Source organism: Etheostoma spectabile, chromosome 7, assembly GCF_008692095.1.
Source record: "Etheostoma spectabile isolate EspeVRDwgs_2016 chromosome 7, UIUC_Espe_1.0, whole genome shotgun sequence".
NCBI lineage: Eukaryota > Metazoa > Chordata > Actinopteri > Perciformes > Percidae > Etheostoma > Etheostoma spectabile.
In genome coordinates this window covers 8,190,201-8,201,801 of record NC_045739.1, presented here as the reverse complement: position 1 = coordinate 8,201,801, position 11,601 = coordinate 8,190,201, and the positions used below count along the sequence as shown (strand labels likewise).

General features: G+C 41.3%; 1 protein-coding gene across 7 annotated transcripts in view; it reads right to left on the bottom strand.

Annotated features, from left to right (window-relative positions):
* LOC116692245 (ELKS/RAB6-interacting/CAST family member 2) overlaps positions 1-11,601 on the bottom strand; it is a 147,488-nt gene that overhangs the window by 83,219 nt on the left and 52,668 nt on the right. For 5 of the 7 annotated variants that reach the window (XM_032520366.1, XM_032520363.1, XM_032520365.1 and 2 more), the window contains 5 exons: positions 10,856-10,993; positions 6,677-6,865; positions 2,940-2,981; positions 2,409-2,602; positions 500-505 (listed from right to left, as the gene is read on the bottom strand). In XM_032520366.1, the coding sequence (XP_032376257.1) occupies positions 500-505; positions 2,409-2,602; positions 2,940-2,981; positions 6,677-6,865; positions 10,856-10,993 (569 nt within the window). The remainder of the gene's footprint in view (positions 1-499; positions 506-2,408; positions 2,603-2,939; positions 2,982-6,676; positions 6,866-10,855; positions 10,994-11,601) is intronic. The other 2 variants (XM_032520362.1, XM_032520364.1) reach the window with 1 other exon arrangement.

Sequence of the window (11,601 nt, the reverse complement as noted above, 5' to 3'; positions counted from 1 at the left end):
CACACACATACGTACATACATACATACATACATTTGCTGAATGTATTTACAGTAATGTAAAGACAGAAACAAAATCACTTACACGTAGAGCTTACAGACATATTTGAAAACACCTAAGATATGAGGAAAAACACACATGCACTCACGATAGCAATGAAATGGGAAGAAGCTTTGCATGAGTCAACACAACTGAAAGGTTATACGTCTCCAGTGATATGAATGAGGAAACATATAAAGTCTCTCATTGTGTTATTGCTGTGACAGGAATGAGGACTGAGATTGTTTGCCGTAAATGCATTTTACATTTACTGTCCTGCTGGGATAGTCAAATCTGATCTTTCTGGGAATCAGATTTGAGCCAAAATGCCCCAATTTACAATTTTATACCTGGGAAAGTCTCAAACCCAACAGTCATGGCATGATGTCAAAAGTGATGGCTATGGACAGCGTTGGCGTTATTATGATGATTTGTTCAACAGGCACACAAAGATCTACTTACCCAGGTCTGCAAACATTGATACATAGAAACAAATTATAAGACATTAAGCCACATGATTAAAAACAACACATGTACATGTGTGAAAGTGTTTGCCCCCTTCCTCATTTCCTGTTCCTTTGCATGTTTGTCACACTTAGTGTTTCGAACTCAAACCAATTTAAACAAATATGTCAAGGACAACACAGTAAACACAAAATGCAATTTGTAAATGAAGGTGTTTTATTAAAGGTGAAAATAAATCCAAACCATCATGGCCCTGTGTGAAAAAGTGATTGCCCCCTAAACCTAATAACTGGTTGGGCCCCCTTAGCAGCAACAACTGCACCAAGCGTTTGCGATAACGTGCAATGAGGCTTTACAGTGTCCTGGAGGATTTTGGCCCACTCACTCTTGCGAATTGTCCTAATTCAGTTACATTGAGGTTTTCGAGCATGAACGGCCTTTTAAGGTCATACCACAACATCTCATAGATTCAGTCAGGACTTTTGCTAGGCCACTCCAAAGTCTTCATTTTGTTTTTCTTCAGCCATTCGGTGGTGGACTGCTGGTTGTTGTTTAGGATCATTGTCCTGCTGCGAACCCAAGTTTGTTTCAGCTTGAGTACACAAACAGACGTCGACATTCTCCTCAGGATCTCTTGGTAGACAGCAGAATTCATAGTTCCTTTTATCACGGCAAGTCTTCAGGTCCTAAGCAGCAAAACAGCCCCAGACATCACACTACCACCACCATATTTTACTGTTGGTATAGTTCTTTTTGAAATAGTGTTCCTTCTACGCCAGATAACTTGGACACACACCTTCCAAAGAGTTCCACTTTTGTCTCATCAGTCCACAGAATGTTTGTCCCAAAAGTCTTGGGGATCATCAAGATGTGTTGTGGAGAAATTGAGAACGGCTTTGATGTTCTTTTTGCTCACAGTGTTTTCCTCCTTGGAACTCTGCCATGCAGGCCATTTTGCCCAGTCTTTTCCTATGGTGGAGGCATGAACGCGGACCTTAACTGAGGCAAGTGGGCCTGCAGTTCTTTGGACGTTGTTGTGGGGTCTTTTGTGACCTCTTGGATGAGTCGTCGCTGCGCTCTTGGGTAATTTTGGGCGGCCGGCCACTCCTGGGAAGGTTCACCACTGTTCCATGTCTTCGCCTTTGTGGATAATGGCTCTCACTGTGGTTCGCTGGATTCCCAAAGTTTTGGAAATGGGCTTTATAACCCTTTCCAGACTGATATATTCAATTACTTTCTTTCTCAATTTTTCCTGAATTTATTGGGTCTCGGCTGATGTGTAGCTTTTAAGGACTTCTGTTGGACCTTACTGTGTGTCAAGCAGCTCCTATTTAAGTGATCCTTGATTGTAACAGTGTGGCAAATCAGGCCTGGGTGTGGCTAGAGAAATTGAACTCAGGTGTGGACAACCCACAGTTATAGTATGTTTTAACAAGGGGGGCAATCAATTTTTCACACAGGGCCATGATGGTTTGGATTTTTTTTCACCTTTAATAATAAACACCTTCATTTACAAAGGCATTTTGGTTTACTTGTGTTGCCTTGACTATTGTTTAAATTGGTTTGATGTTCCGAAACACTTAAGTGTGACAAATTAGTGTGTGCAAAGGACAGGAAATGAGGAGGGGCAACACTTTTTCACACCACTGTACATAGGTCACAGTGTGCATTTCTAGAGGGTGATTACATCAGGCAAAAAGCATGACAGCGTGGAAGTGGTTTCAAGTGCTGGGAGGACACAATCTAGACAGTTTACGTCTTGTGGATTACTCCTTTATAAATAGAGCACTTAGGAATGAATAAAGATCTTACAAAGATCCGGTCACTTGGAAGGACACTGCTTTCTGTGGACACCCAGACTGCATCTTGTTATGGATATAAATGTCAATGAATTTTTGACCCTCACCTCTCAAGATCAGCAATCTTCTTCTCCTTGCCGGATTTGTCCATCTCAGCATCCCTCAGAGCTGTCATTAGTCTCTCCACCTCCACTTGTGACTTTCCAGATTCCTCTTTGTTGCGAGCAACTTCCTGCTCCAAAAGCCTCAGACGATCTGTGATGTCTGGACACTTCCGGCCAACATCTTCCGTGTTTTGCGTCTTTGGGGGAAAGCAGGACACACAGAGGGAGCAGATCCATAAGGCATAGCCACAAAACTGTATACTGCATGCATCCTTATTAAGAAAGTTTGAAAGTAGATTTAAAGTGGCCAGTTTAGGACATCTTAGACTCAGATTTTCTAAAGCTGCTCTTTATTAAAGGCCATTGTCAGACTAACCCTAACTTTCCTTTTAAACTGGAATTAGTCAGACTTAATTCTACATCCACTGAAATGTCCTAAAATGGCCCCTGCCCACACACACATGCACACATGCACGCACGCACACACACATGCAAGCACAAAACAAATAAGAGGCATACAGTAACTGAACCTACTGATGGGCTTACTGCTGGTAGCCCATCTATTTTGGCCGGCACCTAGAAGTTAAAACAAATAGAAAAACACATGTTAAAATAAGAATATAGTATAAGTACCAGGTACAGTCATAACATCTTCTAGGACTGAAATATTGGTGACAGTTTGACAGTTACCCAGGGTCAGATGCAAGTTCACAGTGGATGGCTACAGCTTTGATAGCTAAAGGAAAGGTAAGTCAATCCTGAGTATGTGGTTAGGGTCACAATCTAGCTCAAGCACAACCAATCTCTTCCCCTTATCCTATCTCATCCCCCCCACACCAGTTCCTATGCTGCCTGCTTTTGTGTGGTTTGCGTCTATCAGTTGTCTCCCGGGGCATCCGTCATGTAGAGTTAGGAGTTCAGTCATTATCATTATAAAATTACCGTCTCCCTCTGTTTGGCTGCGATTTTATGAGACCTCCAAACATCTCAAATGTTTTTTCTAAGTAGCAAGTAGAAAAAAAACACGAGAGTTACACTGATGGATTCTTTCTTCTCTGAGAAAAATATCCCAGAGGAAGTTTGTACCCTAGAATTATCTTTCTCCCTACCTCTCCCTCCTCGCGTGGTCTTTACTTCTCTCTGTCTGTGTTTGCAAAGATTGTTTAACTTGTTGAAACAGCTGAGGCCACTCGTTTAAACATCATCAAGTGAGTGCACGCACACACACACACACACACACACACACACACACACACACACACACACACACACACACACACACACACACACACACACACACACACACACACACACACACACACACACACACACACACACACACACACACACACACACACACACAAAGCAATTTATTGTCGGGTCTATGACTATACATGTAGCTCTGCTTGAGTCTGTCATTAGAAAATACACCAAGGATTGTCTGTTAACTATTACCACTAGCCAATCTGAACAAAGTTGGCCCCTGCATGATAGGAGATACAACCACGGGCACAATATAGAGCACGACTAAATGTTTGAAAAGTCTTGAGGTGCAGGCATTCCAAATGAGGTAGCTTAGCAGGAACACATCTGTTAATGTTAAAATACATCCTCAAAATGTCAATGAAGATATTTTTGTTTACTATGACCCGTCTACAATATATGTGCCACATGTGACCTTTAAAAGCCCCTTAATCTTGTCACTGTATGTGTATAAAGTTCACATGCGCCTGTACTAAGGATTAAATGTTGTGAAAAAGAGGGCCACTTGGCCCTCTGGAAGGCAAGCAGTCATTGTTTACCTCATCCTCACCCCCATTACCTCCACACCTAGCCTCATACACTTGTGCGCACACACCCAACCCAATCTTAGCTTGCACAAAATGCATTAGACCTAAGTGGACCAGAGTTTGTTATGTTCTTGCAGTGGAAAACACAGACAGGGGGAAAGCAGGGGCTGAGAGAACGGCGAGTCCAACAGGGATTTGTGATATTATGACAGGAGGGGGAAAGCCAGTAAAGATACAATTACATATTTGGTCACTGAAATTATTATTATCATTCCTGGAAATGTCTCTGAAGTGTAAATATTACAAATAAGTTAAATATGTGTGGCCACCAGGATCTGAACTGGGTCAGAGGATACCCAGCAACACTGAGGCTGGGTAGCATAAAAAGACTCCTATCTGTCTTTTTATATCATAGACATGAGTTTGATCTCATTACATATCTGTCTGTGCAAAAATCAAGGTCTGATAAGTCTTATTTCCATTTTATCATCAAAAAATAAAAACAGAGAACAAAAAAGCAAAGAAAAAAGCAACAACACAAAAGGTAAGAAGATATGACATCTGCCTGGTTTGAAAAGAGTCTTTTGAATAGAACTCAAAAGGGAGTTGAGGTGTGGTGCCTTCTTGCTGATTTAAGCCAACCATCTCTGGAAAGGTCACTGCCTTCCCTGAGGTTCTTTAGAATGTTCTCTTTGAAGAGCTAGTGTTTAGTTTCAGAAGTCCTTTATTAACCTCGGAATCAACAAATACTGTTTTATGGGAAGAGGATGAGGATGCAGTGAAGTCAACAGAGCTCTGAGGTCAAGATAAAAAGCCCCACTAACAGCTTGTCTAAATCAGTAATACAAACATCTGCAGATACAGTGAGTGGGCCACCGGGTGTACACGACCTGATGGCAGACTCTACATCTGCGTGACAGGTTAATGACTCTCAGGCAAAAAGCTTAATTATCCATTTTTTTGGAGGTATTTGAGATACACGTCAAATAAGGATGCTTCTCATACGAGTGTTGGATTAATGTAACAATTTCAAAAGCATTTACTGTATATAAGGCATAGAGACATTGTGGAAATGCAATTGTTTCGCCAAGCGACAACAATATTCCAGTTGTATTAACACAAGTGACAGTCACAAGGAGAAATTCAGCATTTGCTCAAGACATTTCTTCATCATCCTAATTAAGATCAAGTGCTTTACAGTTTCTGTCAAAACCTGACAAATCTATATAGACAAAATCTATTTTTTCAAGTAGAAAATGTAATGTAATGTCCTATTTAAATAACCCAGCTTTTGTTGTTGAATTGTTACATCACATAATTACATTACATTAGTTTGGAATAAGTTTTTTTAAAGAAAATTGGATGTGCATTCACAATTGATAGGCACAAGAGCAAGCGCAACCCTTTACCCTTTTTCAGTACTAAAGTACAAGCTTTTTAGTTTTTAGAAATCAGACAGTTAAGCACTAGAATGGGGTGTGGAGGTATAATCTGAAAGGGTGAACACACACACACACACACACACACACATAGACACACACACACAGACACACACACACACACACACACACACACACACACACATACTCACAAATATAAACACACAAACACCATCTGTCTTTTTGAAGAATCTGCAAGTTTACATAACAGGTCTGATTGCTGCCAAAATAGTCCAATTATGGCAACACTTCTGTCAGAGTGTGAATCTGTTGGTACAAAGAGTATTTCCCTTTCATGTGGTGCGGTGTCAACATTCAACAAGATATCATTTCACAGGAATGAGATGTGTGTATGCTTTTTATGAGAATAAAAGAAAACATTCTCATAAATTCTGGCAGGGTGAGATTCTGTCCTGGCTTGTAAGCCTGAGAGAGGAAAAAGAGAGAAAAAAAGACAGCCAGGCCTCTGACTTGGCACCAGAACAGGGATAGAGGGATCTTTTACATCCATAAATCACTCTCTCTTAATTCATCCCTTTATCCTGCGGGACAAAGTGCAGGCAGGCCTTTTGCTAGGGAGTTGCTAACAATAGTGTGGATGCACACAGGAAGGTAAGAGGGTGGAATCACTATTACTGTAGATGTAAGCAGTGTAAATCCAGTGTGTAAAAGTAAATTCTTTTAATTCTTAAAGTATTCAAAAGGAAAAGGGTTTTGAGAAAGGTAACTTGTTATTTGTTTTATGAGGTCTATGAAATGAGATTTTGAGTTTGGGTTCATTTTAGAGCTTGGCACAAGTGGTGAAGTCTGTTTTCGTGATGTGAATAACGATGAAATATTGATGGCTGTTTGTCCCGAACATACCAGACTATCAATCTTGTGTACAGTGCTCGTATCAACATGCACACTGTTTCAACCACAACTTTTGTGTTAGATATTTCAAATTACAACACTGCATACCATACACAACTTTACTTTTTTATCCTCTAAAAAAAATCAACTCCGAAGATATCATAACTTTATCAAAACAATCCATACTGACCTCTCCATCAGGCCTCTGGTTCTGTGTCAGGACGGGGTTGACAGGCTGACTCAGGGACAGGTTCTGGGGCTGCAAGGCTGAAAGTTTGTCCTTTAATACCTGGTTCTCCTTCCTCATCTGTTCCAGCTCCTCCAGCCGAACCCTGTCTTCCCGCTCCTTCTGCTCCCGCAGATTCTCAATCACTCGCTCCTGACATAGTAAATGAACAAGAAACATTAAGGTTTGAAGAGCTATCACCTGCATAAAAGCTTTTTGGCAGTTTAGAAATGTATGTTTGGTTTCCAGTGAGCAAAAGACAGCCCTGTGTGAATCTAGTTCTTTCTTATCATCATTAAAAGATGTGAGCCTGTCTCTTGCTGTTTAGGCTCACCAGCATGCCCCCCAAAGTAAGGGCCAAAGACACACTCATAAATGCCCATCATAAATAATACTGCCATAAATAACAGCAGGGACGTGAGGAGATCAGAGCCAAGTAGAACAGATAGAGATGAAGGAAGCAGGAGAAGGGTTGAGGGACACAGATTTATTGAGAACGAATTTGACAGTACTGCAGATCACTTCCTAACAACTCCACATCGCCTGCTGATGAACCAAGTTGGAATGTTTACATCACAATTTTCTCTATTCTCTAATCACATTGGACAGCGGGAGGACCAAGGCTTTGGGCATTGGTCTGAGACCAAGTCCAAACCATGGGTGGCAGAGCATGCAAGGTGTGTGTACTAGGTGTGTGTTAAGGTGTATGTGTGTGTGTTTAGGTGTGGACTGAAGTGATTATCAAGGTGTTTACTCAGGTGTTTATTTAGGCAGAGAGCACAGCTCAGCAATGAAGCTTTACGATGTGGCATCGCCACATGATTGGCAGCTTTAAACCCCTGGGTAATTGGACAAATACACCCACTAACTAGACCTGGCACAGTAACGCACTACATAGTGGGCTCTGGAGGAGAGGGCAAGAGAGAGAGAGAACAGAGTGGGAGAGAGACCACATGGCTAATAGGTCCTGGGTGTTTTCCCCACATTATGAAATATCTCTGGGATGTTTAGGGTTTAGTGAAAGAGATCAGGATTTGATCATAAAAAGTGAGGAGCACACATAAACACAACAAAAATGCACACACTTAACATCACACAAACACCAAAGAGCAGGGCTTGGCTTGGGCACAATGCCCTAGCCTGTTAATTAGAACCACAGCATTGTGGCTAGCGACTGGCTCCAAGGGCAGGTTTGTGACAGGGAGTGTGATTAGCAACACACACACTTGGTCTTGTAAACACATTACACACACCCTGTGTTGACCACAAAGTCTGAAAAGCTCGCCAAACGTTCTCCTCATCACAGCCGAATTATATGTAAGCTGCATCTGAAGTGGTTTCTGCGTGAACAGATGGGACATGGCAGAAAAGGGATTTACAGTTTATTGTGCCATGATGCCATTCATTTCAAAGTCTGTCGGCAACAAAAACAGATTTAGGCGATAAAAGATCATTTTGAGTGAAAACATCTACCCAATGAAAATCATATCAGCCAACATTGTGTTAATCAATAGACTTTTTTTCTTGTTGATTGAATATAGATATATACATTCAGTGTAGTTCAAGCTAAATAAAATGCAACACAATCAAAGGAAGTAATTGCAGACTACAAGGCAGAGACAAACACACACGCACACACACGCACACACACGCGCGTTCATATCTGTCAGGAAATCAAGTACCCCTGTGTCTGACACCACTTAACATGCTTTCACATGATCAGTGTCAAAGCACTTATCACTGTGTAAAAAACAATGTTTCAATGTTCAAAATTTTTATTAAGAAGGTTAGCTGACTCAGCACTAATGTTGCATCTCCCGTTTACAACAGAAACATTAAGTTGCAAAGCTCACTTCTGAAATAGTTCAAAAAGTCAGTAATGAAGCATAGTGCTAGCTCAGGCAGAGCACTGAAATCATGCTTGTATTGTTTGGTTGGCATCAGCTGTTTGCAATATGCTTCACAATGATTGGCTCATTCCCAGCTGTGGCTAGTAACATTTTATCATATTCATGCAGGCATAAAGCGTGGATAACCTGACGCTGTTACTCTGATGATCATGCTCCTACCAATGCCTTTTGCTGCTGCAGCTCCCTCCAACTCCCCCGACCTCCTCCTTATGTGGTATTTTGTATTGTTGATTTGACTAAGCTCTATCGTCACTATTCGGATCCAACAGACAGGTGCGCCACTTAAATTTTGTTTTGCTCCTGTAGAATATTTTCTATTGACCTTGATCCTGCAGTTTCTTCACGTCAGAGCACAAATAACACAAGATAATGTTGCAAAGAGAAATACAAAGGCATACACATACATACTGACTATGTGCGCATTGGAACACATAAAAATGTGGCAGCCACTGGAAAACCAAGACAAACAGTTGGACATCCACATCTGTCCTAACTGGGAGCTCTATAAATTCTTAAGCAGCAGCCAGGGCCAGTAAAATGTAAACCAGCATCCATCTTTTAGCCTGCAGTACAAACAAACACGTAAATGCAAACCATTTTTTAGCCTGCAGCGCCAAAGCACTCATTTTTTAAAACTGTAGTACCAACAAATGTGTGCTAGCAACAACTTCAAACATCCAACAAATCTAAGCAAGCTCAAGTCACTCTGAAATTAAGCCAGTCAGTTCAAGGTAGACTGTATATACTGCAAGACTAGGATTTGACATCTCCATGGTCATTGTCAGTGCAGTATACAACGACAAATCTACCCTGTGTTCAAGCCTCAGTCCAATTACAAATCACTGGCACCCAGCAACCATGATTGCAAATTGAAAAACGCATCACTAAAGGCTTGTGTAGAAAGAAAAACACCAATAGCATTCCAGTTTCTCTAAAAGTAACTTATTTACCCCGGAATACTGCAAAATCAGTGTCCTTTTATTAGGCAAATGTAGATGTGCCATAAGATGTATTGCATTTTACTAAAGACAAAACACCACAGTGGCCAGCATGATTATTCACATTTTAGTGTTAGTCGCAGCGTGCTAAATCAGTGGTGTTGAGGTGAGGTTTTATGGAGAAAAGCTGCTCTCTCATGTTGCCAGAAAACAACTAAACCTGCATATTTACGATCAACATTCAGCCCATTCACTCACCAATGTGGAGTTATTCTGCTCAGTTCACCTTGATTCACATGGCACTTATTTAGCTATGCGATTTTATGCTGCAATGTATCTTCTAATGTACAGTATACGGAAGGCTACTGTGCTCATTTTACTATTTGCCAAAAGCTATGGAAGCAACTAAATCTAGTTAAGAATTACTAATACTTTTATTTTTCTAACATTGAACCAGGACTGTACAAATCCCATTGAAACTTAACAGTACATTGCGTCCACACTGTCTCTTTCATTATCTTCACTCTCAGTCATAGTTCCTCAATGCATGGTTGTGTTATCTGTTACTATATTTCCATCCCAGTCTGATCCTTTGTAACTGTATTGCTTTTGCTAGCTCGGCTCCTTCTCTTCTTCTTTCATATGTCTTGCTGAAGTTACTCATTTTTTACTCCACCCTTACATTCCTTGACCTCTCCCTCCCTTAATTCTGAGGCCACCTCTTCCATCAGGGCTGTGCCTCTTCTGCCATTCCACTTTTCCATCCCTCCCCCTTTCAAAACTTTTATCCTCCTATAATTCTATAGATCATTCCCTCCCTATGTTCAGCGCAGTTACTGACAGGGACTAATCCTCTGTCAAGGTTCACCTTAGACCCCCCTTCTCCTTCTCTCCCTTACTGTGTTCAGAGAGGACCTCATCTAGTGTGGTCCAAGGTCTATAAATCCAGAGGCTGTGTCAGTAAATTATGGCAGTGAGTCATAGAAAAGCATGCCGCTTAATTAAGCCAGATGCTGTATACCAGCTTAGAGAAAGACCAGTGTGCCTCAACAGTCAAACATTTTCAGATCTTTCCAAACCAAGTGGCGGTCAAATGGTCTTCTTAAAACTAGTGTCTTTCAATAATAAAGTGCATAATGCTTTACAACATCCCTCCAGCAACTATTTTAACATAGCAACCTTGACCTCCACCTCAAGTCTCTTTTCCCAGCAGTTGCTATCAGCTTTACTTGACCTGCAACATTTTCAACAAAAGCCATCCTCACCCTCCCTTCATTCCTCCCTCTGTTCTGTACCTTTTCTGATAGGGCTTCTTCCAGTGTGGCGAGGGCTGTGTCTGTGTTGCTGGAGTCAGTTTGAAGGCCTTGGACCCTTTCCCTCAACCCAGCCAGCTGTTTGTCCTTATCCTTTAACTGCTCCAACAGGTTCTCAATCTGGAAAGAAATGGACAGAGACAAAGACAAGAGAGGAGCTGAGGTTATCAGCATATTGATCACAGATCAAATAAGTCACAGGCAGAAAAATTTAGACCAAACCTGAAAGTTTAAGTAGCATTTAACTGGACTATAGTGACTGGAGACCTTGCGGTACCAAAGCATCACAAAAAAAATGTTAGCCCATTGCCTGCTGATTCATCGAGAAGATGAATCTAGATACTGAATAGTGTGCTCAGCGTCTGGCTGCATTCTCCAATTTCCTGCTGTAATGTATTCCATTCTTGCCCAGCATCTCAAAGATGAGCAGCAATGAAAGCCACCACTGTAAGGCTTGGGTCAAGACAATTATGGTTGGATCCATGAAGAGAGAAGAAGCTACATTTAGTGGACATGTGTAAACAACACAGCAATAGGATGGTGTGAGCAAATCAGCTTTAGTACTAGTTTAATAGCATATATAGTATATAAGAGTTGAGTCAGCCCAAGACTTATAGGACTGTGTCTCTGCAGCTGCCTTTCTGTGGCTAACCTCATGTCGCTAAAGTGGTAGTGTAATAGCCAGTTGTGGTGTTCAAATACCTTTATCTGATGAACATCCGCAAAAA